At 56.3% G+C, this 14,451-nt stretch overlaps 1 protein-coding gene across 1 annotated transcript; it reads left to right on the top strand.

Annotated features, from left to right (window-relative positions):
* Positions 1-571: 571 nt before the first annotated feature.
* On the top strand, positions 572-13,378 carry AARS2 (alanyl-tRNA synthetase 2, mitochondrial). The gene is made up of 22 exons (XM_012743383.3): positions 572-821; positions 1,648-1,839; positions 2,411-2,556; positions 2,780-2,947; positions 3,457-3,601; positions 5,906-6,051; positions 6,268-6,376; positions 6,768-6,806; positions 6,907-7,018; positions 7,424-7,557; positions 8,030-8,174; positions 8,410-8,582; positions 8,711-8,824; positions 8,923-9,063; positions 9,631-9,768; positions 9,879-9,988; positions 10,130-10,238; positions 10,542-10,664; positions 10,864-10,974; positions 11,581-11,664; positions 11,777-11,887; positions 12,320-13,378. The coding sequence occupies exons 1-22, from the start codon at positions 579-581 to the stop codon at positions 12,482-12,484; spliced, it is 2,958 nt and encodes a 985-aa protein (XP_012598837.2). The 5' UTR covers positions 572-578; the 3' UTR covers positions 12,485-13,378.
* The last annotated feature ends 1,073 nt before the right edge of the window (positions 13,379-14,451 follow it).

A 14,451-nucleotide genomic window follows, 5' to 3' on the forward strand; every position in this document is an offset into this window, starting at 1 on the left:
CTTCTGTGTCTTCTATAGACTCCTGCTTTAGACCCTAAGGACAAAACGGCCATCTCTAGAACAGTGCCTAGCACATAGTAGGCATTCAATAAATATTTGTTGAATTTCTCTTGAGTGAATGCTAACATTCCCTTGGCATACTCTGCCTTCTTTCCTCAGCCTAGAAAAACACAGATGAAACATACACACACACACACACACACACTAAGCTGAACCCATACCTGTTCATTGCAACCCCATTTGTGACCTCGCAAAATCAATATGCTTAACAACAATTACTGCTAAAATATAGATTTCAGTGGGCAGGGCATTTCGTTAATTGTGTTACTGATGTGCCCTAAACGCCTAAGATAATGCCTGGCACATAGCAGGTCCTCAACGAGTATTTGTTTAAAACCGAATGAATTAAGGTCCTATGATGTGCCAGGCGCAGTGCTAGTGGTATTCCCTTCCTAATCACTTCCACCCAGGCGGCGTCGGCCTCCCTGAGTCCTCCTATCGCCAGGGGCCGCTGTAGGAAGCGCCTGGATTCCTTCCCACGTCACTCTTTGACCTCGAAGTCACTGCCCGGAGCTAAGATGGCAGCGTCGGTGGCAGCTGCAGCCGGGCGGCTGCGGCGGGCCATTCGAAGGTCGCCTCCATGGCTGGGCCCCAGCCGCCGGCCGATCTCATCCGAGCCCCCTCCAGCCCAGGCTTCAGCCGTGCGGGACGCCTTCCTGAGCTTCTTCCGGGACCGCCATGGCCACAGGCTGGTACCCTCCGCTTCCGTGCGGCCCCGCGGCGACCCCAGTTTGCTTTTCGTCAACGCAGGCATGAACCAGGTTGGGGCGGAGTCGTACTGATCGGGGGCGGGGTTTGTGAGTTTTTCCGATGAGAAAGGCGCTACGGGATTGGACAAAAGAAGCAAGGGGCGGAGCTCGTAGATTTTGGGGAAAGAGGGCGGTGCGTGGTTGGGTAAAATGATTGGGGGCGGGGCTCGGGGTATATATAGTTAGGGTTTGAGAAGGGCTTGACAAGAGCTGAATTTATGGGCTGGGATTGATTATAGGTGCAGGAATGGCGGGTGCGGAGTCCTGTGGGGGCAAACTGGTGGGGGAAATCTAGTTTCATTCTTTAAATAAAGATAACTCATTCTTTAAATAAATGTTTACAGAGCACCTACTCTGTGATAGGTACTGTTCTCTAACCACTTACTTTCTCTAGACTTCCTTGTCCTTGTTTGTAAAATGCAGGGAAAGGTGGCGGGATAAGTTAACCTCAGAGGCTGCCTGAGATCCCTACTAAATGTGGTCTCAGTTTTGTACCCTGAAGTTACTGGGTGTGTTTGAAGAAGCTGAGATGGAGGATGCCACTTTTCAATGCTCTGTTTCCAGTTACCAACACATTCCTCCTTCTTTTACCTTGCTGAATTTACTAGCAGAGGGTCTGTGATTCATGATTTATTTATCCCTTCTCTGCCCGCCACATACCAGAGGTGGCTGTCCCTAGGTTCCCAGGTTGCCCCCGTAGACCAAGACCACATTGGACTCTCAGGAACACATAGTCAGCCTTCAGTCTCAACAGCCATCTCTCTCCCCACTCCCCACCTTTCCCTTCTCTGAGGAACTGAGATATCTCTCTCTTCTTCCCCACTTCGTGTGCCTCCAGTTCAAGCCAATCTTTCTGGGCACCGTGGACCCACGAAGCGACATGGCAGGCTTCCGACGGGTGGCCAACAGCCAGAAATGTGTGAGAGCTGGAGGACGCCACAGCGACCTGGAAGATGTGGGCCGAGACCTTTCCCATCACACCTTCTTTGAGATGCTCGGCAATTGGGCCTTTGCGGGTGAATATTTTAAGGTGAGTCTGTAGGGAGCTCTGGAGTTAACAAATGGTTGAAACGGTCAGTGATCAGCCAAGAAAGGAGTCAAGGTTAGTCCTGTCTTCACTCTCCTGTCTGCTTAGGCGGGGCCCCATACCAGATACCGAAGCGATGTGCTAGTTGAGGATGTGTAAGAGAAATTGTATCTCACTTCCCTGCCTGGCTTGTAAGTCCCTTGAGGGCAGAGACCGTGCCTCCTGGGAGATGGCTGATCAAAAATTATATGGATAAATGATCAGACAGTAATGCTAACATCCTAACTGGAGTTAAGGTTACCCCAGGCTAGAGTGGGTAGAGGTTTTCATGGAGAAGGTGAGACTTGTTCTGGGACTTGAAAGAAGATAGGATTTAGAAGAGGGGGAAAGCTTTCTGGGAAGGAAAAAACTCAAGAGGCAGAAATGGTCATGGATTATTCTGGGAACAAGATGGGCAAGGGGAATGGTTTTGTCTTAAGCTGAGGACTGAATTCACATGGCCTGATTGGCACTTCAGTGGGGCCGCCCTCTCATGCACCTTCCTCTCTCCACCCCGTGCTGGTTTCTGCTGCAGGAGGAGGCTTGCAGCATGGCCTGGGAACTGCTCACTCGGGTCTATGGGATCCCTGAGAACAGGCTCTGGGTCTCCTACTTTGGTGGTGACCCCAAGGCAGGGCTGCACCCAGACCTGGAAAGCAGGGACATCTGGCTCAGCTTAGGGTAAGTCAACCCCTTCTTTATGTTCTCTGCCAGAGGACAGGAGGACTAGAAAATAGAGATACCAGCACCGGTCCTCAGAGTCTCAGCATATCCCAGGATACTATGGGGCCAGCCCTTTTCAGCCCTTGCTGAGCTGGGACTTGAAAGAGGGGCTCTCATGGCAAAAAGGGTCACAGCTTCTGGGTCTGTCCGTCTCCCACCATTCACCTGCCTTTCTCCCCAGGGTGCCTGCCAGCCGTGTGCTTTCCTTCGGCCCACAAGAGAACTTCTGGGAGATGGGGGATACTGGCCCTTGTGGGCCCTGTACCGAGATCCATTACGACCTGGCTGGTGGGGTGGGAGCCCCCCAGCTGGTCGAGCTTTGGAATCTGGTCTTCATGCAATACAACAGGTAACGGGGTGCTGAAGCAGGAGGAGAATCCCTAGCTGGAAGTGGAAAAGGTGGCAGTCAGAGGTCTCGGATCCATTTCTTACAATGACAAACACTTAAAAGGTGCTTACTATGTGCCAGGCACATTCCTAAGCACTTTTCACATAATAACTGGTTTAATCCTAGTCTTTGCCTGTGACAGTTTAAACAAGTCACTGCTACTCTCTGTCCTCTTCTCATATGATGGAGTTGAACTTGATGGTCTCTGGGATTTCTTCTCTCCTTGACATGTCTCTTCCTAAGGGCAAAGAATTCTGTCCCAGAAGGGGATGTCTGGGTTCCAGGCAAGGGCCTGAGTAAGGGATGAAGGTAGAGATAGCCCTTTATGAGAAAGGACAGGACCCAAGGCCATCATCATGTGATGTTGGGGGAGGGGACCACACTGCCTGTCTGGTTCCTCCCACTGTCAGCCCCCCTTGGGCCTCTCCTCATGCCTCTACTCCTGTCCTTGCACACCTTCCCCTGGCCAGAGAGGCAAACGGAAGCCTACAGCCCCTGCCCCAGCGGCACGTGGACACAGGAATGGGCCTGGAGAGGCTGGTTGCTGTGCTGCAAGGCAAACCCTCCACCTACGACACTGACCTCTTTTCCCCACTGCTCAACGCCATACACCAGGTGAGCCTGCCTCTTCCCTTCCAGAAGCCCCTCTGACCTCTTCGTCACCAGCACTCAGCCCCATTGCTTTCCATCTTTGTTGAGAATCCAAAGTGTTCCCAGCATCTGGGGATAGTAACCACCCAAAGATCCCAGGGTGTCAGGCACGAGACTGGGATTCATTGCTCATTACTTAACGTTGCTCCTGACTCCTTCCCTCCTTTGCTTATTCAAAAAAATATGTGTTGAGTGCCTACTTTGCGTTAAGTTCTTTGTGCTTGGTACAGAAGACACAGCAGTAAACGGAAAAGAAATCATGGAAATGATTTCTAGATGATGATTTCTAGAAAATGAAGTCATCTAGAAATCATGATTTCTAAAGATTCTAGAAATCATCTAGAAAATGATTTCTAGAATCTAGCCTATCTCTCATGCTAGATTTACATTCTAGCATGAGAGATAGGCAATAAAAAAATATGTTAAAGAACAAGATAGTAGCTTACAGATTGTGAACAGGCAGTAAACATGGGTGATAATAATTAGGAGGAATGGGGTAAGAGGAATTTTAGAAAAGGTGTTTGGGGAAGGCTCACCAAGGAGAAGACCTTTGAGCTAAGACCTGAAAGAGGAAGACTCAGCCACAGGAAGCTCATTCCAGGCAGAGGGCACAGCAGGTGCCAAGGCCTTAAGGCAGGAAAGGGTTTGACTAGGTCAAGAACAAAAAGGCAGGCAGCCAGCTAAAGTAGAATACAGGAGATGTAGTTGGAGTGTGTGCCAGTTAGCTTTTGCTGCATAACTAACCACCCTAACATTCAGTAGCTTAACCCTTTGCACTCGGATGTCGAGTGTGGATAATGTCAAGTGGATAATGAGAAAAAAGCAAGTGAGTGCAAAGGGTTAAACCAACAACCACTTATTTAGCTCCTGAGTCTGAGGATAGCAGTTTAGGCTGGGCTTAGCTGGGTCATTCTTTTGGCCTTGTGTGAACTCACTCATACATCTGTGGTCAGCTGCAAGGCAGCTCTTTTTTTTTTTTTTAAGGCTCTTCTGAGGGTTGGCTGGCTGTCAGTTTGGGAATTGGGGGTGACTGGGCATGTGTCTGTCGTCGTCTGGCTGGCTATCCTGGGCTCGCCCGTATCACAGCTGGGCAAACTTCCAAGAAGGAGAGCAGAAGCTTAGACTCAGAACAGTGTTGTTTCCACTATATTCTGTTGGCCAAAGCAAGTCACAAAACCAGCACAGATTCAGGGGATGGAGAAATAGATTCTATCCCTTGGTGGGAAGCAGCTGTAAAGTGCTTGCAAAGTGGCATGTGCACAGGAAGTGCAAAGTGGCATGTGCACAGGAAGGGACCACTTTTGCAAACAATCTACCATAGAGAGGAAGGCAGGAGTCCAATCTTAAGGGGCCTTGAAATCCAAAGTGGGGCTTTTATTCCAAGTGTGGTGAGAAGGGCTCTAAGTGGGGGAGGGGGGCATGATCTAAGGTATACTTTTAAAACCTCCTCCTATTGCTATGTGGATGATGAGCTGGAGGGACACAAGTGTAGAAGCTGAGAATCCAGTTGGGAGGCTATTATCAGTCCAGGCAAGAGGCCGTAGGGCGTGGCTTCAGCTGGTGGTTGATGAAGTAGAGAAAAGTAGATTGATTTGAGAGATCTCATGGAGGTAGAAGCAAAATAACCCACTGATAGATTGGATGGGGAGGGGAAGAAATCAAAGCCGTCTCCCAGGTTGTGGGCTTCAGCAACACATCGAATGACACGACTGCTTACTGAGATGGGGAAGCTCGGGGAAGAGACAGGTGTGGAGCTGAGCGAATCCAGCTCTCTGTTGGGAGCACTCTTATACGCAGCCTCCCACCATGCCCCCCATAAAGACGGTGGAGGCTGGAGAAGGTAGTGGGGAACTCTTGGAGTGCGACAGGCCTGGTTTAAATCTCAGATCTGCTCCTGTTGAGTGGCGTGGACTCCTCTCACTAAATTCCTCTGACCTCGGCCTCCTGCTCTTTAGAGCAAAGCTAGTAATACCTCCCAGAACCAGCTGTTTGGGGGTTGGATGTCACGTTGGGCAAGTACCTGCCCCCTTCTGATGGTAGAAATTCAGTAAATGGTCACAGGGATGGTGATTGTTAGTACCCATGGTGAGCCTGCGAGGGCCGGGACTGGTCCCCCTTCTGTGAGCCTTCTCAGCCTGCAGTCCAGACTGGCATGGCCGTTCTGGGTGCGGTTGGCTTTGGGGCTGAGGCCTTACAGGTGATAAAGAGAATCCTCCTGGGCCAGGTCAGGCAGGGCCCGCAGCGCGTCTCCTTCTCTCCTGCTTTCAGGGCTGCGGGGCTCCCCCTTACTTGGGCCGGGTAGGGGAGGCAGACAAGGGGCGCACAGACATGGCGTACCGCGTGGTGGCAGACCACATCCGCACGCTCAGCGTCTGCATCGCCGACGGAGTCCTCCCTGGGATGTCAGGCGCCCCGTGAGTCTGGAAGGGCTACGGAGAAGGGGGGGCGCTGGGCATTGCAGGGGCGAGGAGGGAAGGAAAAGCCGAGGTGTGTGGGGTTGAGCTGGTAGGAGGGATGGGGAGGAGAGAGTTTGAGGGTGCGAGCAGGCACTCTGGACTTTGTCCTCCCCACTCCCCGTTTTGCTGACCAGGGGCTGCGGGGGCTCACGTCTGGGCTCTGAACCCCTCCAGGCTGGTTCTGCGTCGGATCCTCCGTCGCGCTGTGCGGTTCTCCACGGAGGTCTTGCAGGCCCCACCCGGCTTCCTGGGCAGCCTGGTGCCTGTCGTGGTGCAGACACTGGTAAGCGCACAGCCTCCTCCCTCCTCTGGGCCTCCTGGCACTCAGGGAGCCTACTGCTGAGCCCAGACAGCGCCCCAGGCCGGGCACCAGGGCTCCGCGCTGTGAGTGTCCAGCCAGCGTCCTGCCGCAGCCTGAGAAAGCTGTACTTGCTCACAAGAAACAGGGGGTCTTCCAGAGCCTCCTTGCCCAACCTGCTGAGCCTTTGACCTTGGGACACCCTTCTGCCCATACCCCACCCCACAGGGAATCCGATTCCCCATTTGGGTCCCTCCCCCTGTCCCTCAGTGTGTCTGAGCCTCCAGGGCAGGTGTCCTGGGGGAGGCCCAGGGTGGGGAGGTGGAGAAGGGGCTGGTCGCCTTCCACACCTCCTCACCCCTCGCCACGTCCCCAGGGAGAGGCTTATCCGGAACTGCAGAAGAACTCAGCCCAGGTACTGGGTTCGGGGTGCAGGGAGGGGCTGACGGAGAGTTGTGGAGGGAGGCCCTCCCTCCAAGGAGACCCAGCTCCACTTCTGCCACTCGCGGGTTCAGATAGCCAGCCTGGTGTCGGAGGACGAGGCGGCCTTCCTGGCCTCCCTGCAACGGGGTCGGCGGATCATAGATCGGACCGTGAGGCGCCTGGGGCCTTCAGATGTGTTCCCTGGTGAGTGGGCTACCGAGCCTGTGCTCGAGGGGCTTGCCCCCACCCAGTGCTCCTCTCTCCCCATACTCCCCTGCCAACACCCAGACCCTTCTGTGGCAGGAACACCACCCTGCCTGTCCCCACTCCCACGCTGCCCAGCTAGCCCTGCCTCTGCCCCCTGTCCCTGCTTCCCCAGATTGGCTTCATGGCTAGACTGAAGCCATGTGCCCAGGGAGTACCCTGGGTAGTCTAGGCTTTGGGTCATGAAGCTTGAAAGTGATTCCACTTCTGGGACTACCGCTATGGGGAGGGGGCATTTGTGCTGGCATCTGGTGGCTTCCCTGTGGTTAGAAAAACCCTGGCCTTAATTCTCCCTCACTTTTCTCCCCTCCCCTCTGCAACATTCTTTGTCTTCCTTCCTCAAAGCTGAAGTGGCCTGGTCCTTGTCGCTGTCTGGGAACCTGGGGCTCCCCCTGGACCTGGTGGAGCTGATGCTGGAGGAGAAGGGGGTGCAGCTGGACACTGCCGGGCTGCAGCGGCTAGCCCAGGAGGAGGCCCAGGTACAGGCGGGGGCACCCCAATGCTGGGTTCTGCTGGGGCACATCAGCCCCTTCCCTAGCCCTGAGCTCCGGGGGAAGAGCTGCAGCCATTGGGAGGAATCAAGAGGCTGACACAGGGTCTGTCCCCTCGACTATGAAGGTGATAGGACAGGCTTTCCAAAACCTCAGGCCACAGCTCATAGAGAGGAACGCCAGCCGGCAATAGGCTAAATAGAAGAGCAGACACCAGCACAGCGTCCTGGAGGGGGGCCTCCTGGGGCAGCAGTGGGCAGGGAGCCCTGAGCATGAGGCACCGTCACAGTGGGTGGTTCACCAGCCGGCCCAGGCTCTCTAGCAGCCGGCCAAGCTCGGAGGTCTTCTTCCAGACAGGGCTGCAGGGTGCACACAGCTGTGTGACAGGGACAGGGCTCTGTGAGGCTCAAGTGCCGTTGCATGCTCTGTGCACTCTTCCGTACACACGCCCATCCCACAGCATCGGGCACAGCAGGCTGAGCCGGTTCAGGAGCAGGGACTGCGGCTTGACGTCCACGCGCTGGGGGATCTGCAGCGCCGAGGGGTGCCCCCAACCGACGACAGCCCCAAGTACAACTACTGTCTGGGACCCAATGGGGATTATGGTGAGAGCCTGGACTGAGGCTGTTACCCACAAGCTTGACCACGATTGGGAAAGACGTCAAACACAGTGGCTATCGATGCTTGCCCCTGTGCATTCCCCAGGGTAACCACCAGGGGTCGCTGCAGCCCTCAGCTGGAAGTGCCCCCAGCCCAGGGCCTGTTGGCTTTGAGGCACAGGCCCACGTCCCACATCCCCAGCCCTTGCCTAGCACTGATAACCATTCTGCGCCCTGGCAGAGTTTGGTACCTGTGAGGCCCAGGTGCTACAGCTGTATACAGAGGATGGGACAGCTGTGGCCTCCGTGGGAGAAGGCCAGCACTGTGGCCTCCTCTTGGACAGGACCAACTTCTATGCTGAACAGGGGGGTCAGGCTTCGGACCGTGGCTACCTGGTGCGGGCAGGGCAGCAGGTGAGTGTCCCTCCCGGCCTCCCTGGAGGCTAATCTGTGTGGGAGGCAGGCCTGAGCCTGGGTGGGAGCCCAGGGGAGAGAAAGGCCACAGGTGGTCACTCAAGCTCCTCCACGCTGTTCTTCTCCAGGACGTGCTGTTCCCAGTGGCCCGGGCCCAGGTCTGCGGGGGCTTCATCCTGCATGAGGTGGTGGCCCCCGAGTGCCTGCAGGTAGGGGACCAAGTGCAGCTGTATGTGGATAAGGTGAGGACCCTCCCCAACTGTCCTTGACACCCTGGAGCTCCCTTACCGTCCCCACCCCCTGCCCTCACCCAGGACCCCGGGTAACAAGAGTATTTCAGGCCTGGCGTCTGGGCTGCATGAAGAAGCACACAGCCACCCACCTGCTAAACTGGGCACTGCGGCAGGCCCTGGGCCCTGGCACGGAGCAGCGGGGCTCCCACCTCAATCCTGAGCGGCTGCGCTTTGACGTGGCCACCCAGGTGAGCCAGGCCCAGACAGGCTTCCTGTGAGGCGACAGCCTTCAAGAGGGACAGTCTGGTATTATTGGGGGTTGACCAGTCTGAGGGCCAGGGCTCTGGGCCCAGCACTGCTGCCCATCCACCGTGGGACCTGGGGCAAGTCCCTTCCCCTCAGGCTCCTGTGCCAGTGAGGGGTCAGGCCAGAGAGTGTCTGGGGCCTTCCCAGCTCTGCCGATGTAGGATTCTGAAGTCTTGCTGACGAATCCCCACCCCCCTGCCTACTTGCTCCTGCATCTCCACGTCCCGTCCCGTATTCCTCTTCCACCGCGCTGCCCCTGCGTGCTCCCTGCGGACAGAGCCTTCCTTTTGTTTCTTTATCAACTTTTCATACCTGGTGAAAGGTTCGCAGCTTCCAATAGGCCCAGCTCCCAGGTGGCTTTCTAAGGAAAAGAATTGTCTGCTCCACCACTAGCTACTGTGCTAGAACCTGGGGATAGTTCTGTGAACATTGGCTGCTGTTTGATGGATCAGGTGCAGGCATGGGGCTGACTGCCTGGTGGTCTGTCCATTCCCTCCCCACCCCACCAGGCCCCATTGACCCCGGAGCAGCTGCGGGCAGTGGAGTGCACCGTGCAGGAGGCCGTGGGGCTGGACCAGGCCGTGTACGTGGAGGAAGTGGCTCTGGCTCTCACCGCCCACGTCCCTGGCCTGCGCTCTCTGGATGAGGTAGGTTAGCAGAGCCCTTCTGGTGGAGATCACATGCCTGCTTCGGGCATACCCAGAAGCTTCTTCCTCTTTTTCTGGCGGTTGACGGGACTGTCCCCTCTTGACCTCAGGTATACCCAGACCCAGTGCGGGTGGTGTCAGTGGGGGTGCCCGTGGCCTGTGCGTTGGACCCGGCCTCACAAGCTGCACTGCAGACCTCCGTGGAGCTATGCTGTGGGACGTGAGTCACTCCTTGGTGCTGCCCTGGCCCTGGGGCCCTGGATCCCCACCCTTCCTTGGTCTTTGGAGCCACCAGCCCTTGGTTTAGGGTTCAGGCCTCTCCCTTCTCTCCCATCATCCCCCTGACTTCCTCCTCCCATAGGCACCTGCTACGCACAGGGGCTGTGGGGGACCTGGTCATCACCGGGGAACGCCAGCTCTCCAAGGGCACCACCCGCCTACTGGCCGTCACAGGGGAGCAGGCCCAGCAGGTCAGCACGCCACTGGGTCCGGGAGACTTCTGGGTATGGCGGGGAGCCGGGCACACACACGGCTGACACCCTCAGGCTCAGGGACGTGCAGCAGCAGAGCCAGAGCTTAACATGCTCGCCGACGTGGCCATACCAACTCCTGGCAGCTGGCATCTGCCATGATTATTTGGTGCTGGTGCCCTGATTGGTCCTGATTGTTAAATATTTCTTATTTGGCCCCAACCAGCAATGAGGTGGGAGCGCCTGTCCTGGAGAGGCGAGTGTAAGCCTGGCAGCCCCGACCATCCTGTTCCCTCCCTGCAGGCCCGAGAGGTGGGCCAGAGTCTGGCCCAGGAAGTGGAAGCGGCTGCAGAGCGGCTGAGTCGGGGCAGCCGGGATGTGGCGCAGGCGCAGCAGCTATCCAAGGACATGGGACGACTCATTGATGTGAGGGCCACCCTCACCATGGGGTTCCCCCGCCCTCCCCTGGCGCTGTTCCCTCCCCCATGCCCTCCTGAACTCTCCCCACACCCCAGTTGGATTGGGCTGCGGCTGGCCCAGGTGGCTGTCTGTGGGGGGCGTGGTCCCTCCCTCAGTGGCTGCGGCTCAGGGAAGGGCAAGGGTGATTCACTGCTTCTGGCCACAGGCTGTGGACACCACCACAATGCCCCAGTGGCAGCGGCGGGAGCTGCAGGCCACACTGAAGGCGCTGCAGCGGCGTGCCAACACTGCCCTCCGCAAGCTGGAGATGGGGCAGGTAAGGGGGTTGGCTGCCCGCACGTGCCCAGAGACCCTCCAGCACACACCCTGAGAAGCCTGAAGGCTGGGACAGGGGGGAGAGTCAGAGGCTGGGTGAGCACATGGGGACGGGGTGGGTGGCAGCTTCTTCCTTCTCCTGCCAGCTGAGAGCCGTCACCAGGCCATTCCCCTCTTCTTTTCCTGCCAAACTGTCTGTCCCCAGCTCCCAAGTCTGGTTCAGACTGTCCCTCTAGGAAGCCTGCTGACTTGATTAACACCATTCAACCCTAATTGCTCCTCGACTGTGGGTCCCCTTCCTCCCGCCTCCTCCCGGCCCATCTGTGCTCCGACCTTCCTCCTTTCACCTTCAGTGACCTGTTTGTAGGGCCCTGGAGCTATGATGCCAGGGAAGAGGCAAGGGAGGTGAGGAAGGACACAGGTGGGACCCAAAACAAAGGCCACCTGAGGCAGAGCCCCTGCCATCTCTGCTCAGAGCTGATGACTCCTGCTGGGGGCGGGGAAGAAGACAGGAGGGGGTGGCTGGGCTGGGCCCAGTTCAGAAGTGGGGGCTAACTGGAAACCTGCCTCTCAGCCTGACCCCTCTGCTGTCCTTCCTGCCCCACAGGCTGCAAAGAAAACCCAGGAGCTGCTGGGGCGGCACTCGAAGGGGCCTCTGATCGTGGACACAGTCTCCGCCGAGTCCCTCTCGGTAAGTGCCGGCAGAGGGAGGCTGCCCTAGGGTCTGGGGAGGACAAAGTCCTGACGGGGAGGTCGCTGGAGTCTGGGAAGCCACAGGGTCACCATCTGTCCTCCTTGTGCAGGTGCTGGTGAAGGTGGTACGGCAGCTCTGCGAGCAGGCTCCCAGCACATCCGTGCTCCTGCTCAGCCCCCAGCCCGTGGGGAGTGTGCTCTGTGCCTGCCAGGTGGCCCAGGTGAGGGAAGTTGGGGTGTAGCCCACCGCCCCCACCCATCCTGGTCCAGCTGTCTGATTCCATGCCTTCTATTCCTCCAGACAAGGGAGCCAGGGCTGGGTAGAGGTGAGGTATGAGGACACTCCAGGACAGGGATGGGGCTGTCTCTTGTCCCTAAACACAGTCCCTTAGCCCTAAGAAGGCACCGTGAAGCTCCCTAATTGTCACCCCCTCTCCAGCCTCACATCCTTTGCAGAAAAGTCACAGACATTTATCAACATCCACACACACCCAGCCCGACCCTCCTCCTGTCTCCTCGCCCGACTCCCCCATCCACGTGCTGGGCTGGGGACAGGGTGCCATCACCCGGGACTCCACTCTCAAGGGTACGTTGAGTGGATGCTGTGAGGGAGGGCCGCTCTGCATCACTTCCCCTTCTGATTCTGTCCCTAGGGTGCCACGCCCTCCTTCACAGCAGAGGCCTGGGCGCTGGCCGTGTGCAAGCACATGGGGGGCAAGGCCTGGGGCTCTCGAGTGGTGGCTCAGGGCACCGGAAGCGCTGCTGACCTGGACGCTGCCCTCAGCACAGCCCGAGCCTACGCCCTCAGCCAGCTCTGACCCAGGCCTAGCCAGGGACCCACGTGGACTAAAGGCAAGTGCCAGCAGCCGGAAGGAGCCAGCAGAAACTCCCTGCAGGCTGAAGCAGAGGACTAGTGGCTGCAGGCCGGGCAGCTGAGCCAAAGAGGCCCACCTGGGCTGGCCCTACATGACACAAGGAGAGGTGGGCTGGGGAAGGCAGAAATGGGCCCAGAGACACTCAACACCCCCCTTGGTGAATGTGAAGTCATGGTGATTTTAAAAAGTATTTCACAGAGGATAGGAAGCTCTAGAAGGTTCTTTTACTTAAAAAAAAAAAAAAAAAAAAAAACAACAGCTCCAGCCAGGTGTGGTGGCTCATGCCTATAATCCTAACACTCTGAGAGGCTAAGGCGGAAAGATCACTTGAGGTCAGGAGTTCAAGACCAGCCTGAACAAGAGTGAGACCCCATCTCTATAAAAAATAGAAAAATTAGCCAGGTGTAGTGGCACACACCTGTAATCCCGGCTACTTGGGAAGCTGGGGCAGGAGGATCGCTGGAGCCCAGGAGTTTGAGGTTGCTGTGACTATGATGATGATACCTCACTCTAGTCTGGGCAACAGGATAAGATCTTGTCTCAGACAAAAAACAAGCTTTTCCCCGCCCAGCAAGCTGGGATGGGCGCCCCATCACCAGCCTGACCTCTCACACTGGCTACAAGGCCACCAGGATCCAAATCAGGGCCATCCTCATTGCCATGCGTGCTCAGATAGGCTCCGTGTGCCGGGCTGCAGTGACAAAGCGCTCCCGGGCTACCCAGGTCCAGAATTGTCATGTGAAAATCGGTACAGCAGGGCAGACCCTCTCCGGTGTCACTTATTTTATTAATAATGACCTCTTGTTTTAATTAAAGCCTTGCTGTTTTGTCGATAAATTGAACGACTGAGAATATGGCAGGCGCCAGATGGACAACCGCCCTGCTGTGTGGAGCTTGCTTCTAGTGGGGAACAGGCAATGAAGAGCTAGAAGAGGGTATCAGTCAGTGATGAGGTCTGTGGTGAAGAAGCGAGAATGGGGATCAGGAGCTGGGGGTGGTGTTCCTGCCTCGCTGAGAGGCGGCATCTGAGCAGGGTGAGCGTGTGAGCCCCGTGGCAATCTGAGGGGGAGCATTCTGGGCTGAGGGAGCAGCCAGTGCAAAGGCACTGGGGTAGGGTGTGGAAGCCAGTGCTGCAGAGCAGTAACCTGGGATAGTGGCGGGTGATGAGGTCAGAGAGACAGAGCTGGGCTCAGACAAACCGTATGCTTTTTAAAACAAGTTTTATTTTAACCTCATTTTATTGATGAGCTAATGGACCATCTGAGATGTTAACTTATCCAAGGCAGCCAACCAGTAGCCCTCAGCACAGCTGAAATTAAAGCTAAGCTCTGCCTTCCAGGGAAACCTGCCACCACCCCAGCTGCCTCTCCCCTCCTAAAGGATGGTTTCTTTTTTTTTACTAGCCAATTCCCTGAAGTCTGTCACTCTTACACTCCAGTTCAGGGACATCAACCACATCCTATGATGCCGGGGCTGGAAGGGGGTTGGCACATGTCTTGTCTGTGTGCGGGAGCACTGTGGAGGCCTGGATCCGCCCTGCCTCTCGAACCAGACATCAGCCTGCAGGAAGGTGGAAGGTGACCTCCTGCAGGGTTTGGGGTCAACAGGAAGCCCCAGGGGAGTTCCAGTGACTCCTGTAGATGCCCTGGAGAAAGTCCTTCCACCTGTCTGTGTGCAGTGGCGCATGCCTGTAGTCCCAGCTACTCGGGAGGCTGAGGCAGGAAGATTACTTAAGCCCATGAGTTTCAGGTTGCAGTGAGCTATGATGATGCCACTGCACTCTACCCAGGGCGACAGAGTGAGACTCTGTCTCAAAAAGAAAAGAAAAGATACAAGTCAGACATGTCTGCAAGGAGGGAAAAATAAAAATATATTAAAAAAAAGAAAAATTAAAGAAAAGAATTTATATT

Source organism: Microcebus murinus, chromosome 5 (assembly GCF_040939455.1).
Source record: "Microcebus murinus isolate Inina chromosome 5, M.murinus_Inina_mat1.0, whole genome shotgun sequence".
Classification (NCBI taxonomy): Eukaryota; Metazoa; Chordata; class Mammalia; order Primates; family Cheirogaleidae; genus Microcebus; species Microcebus murinus.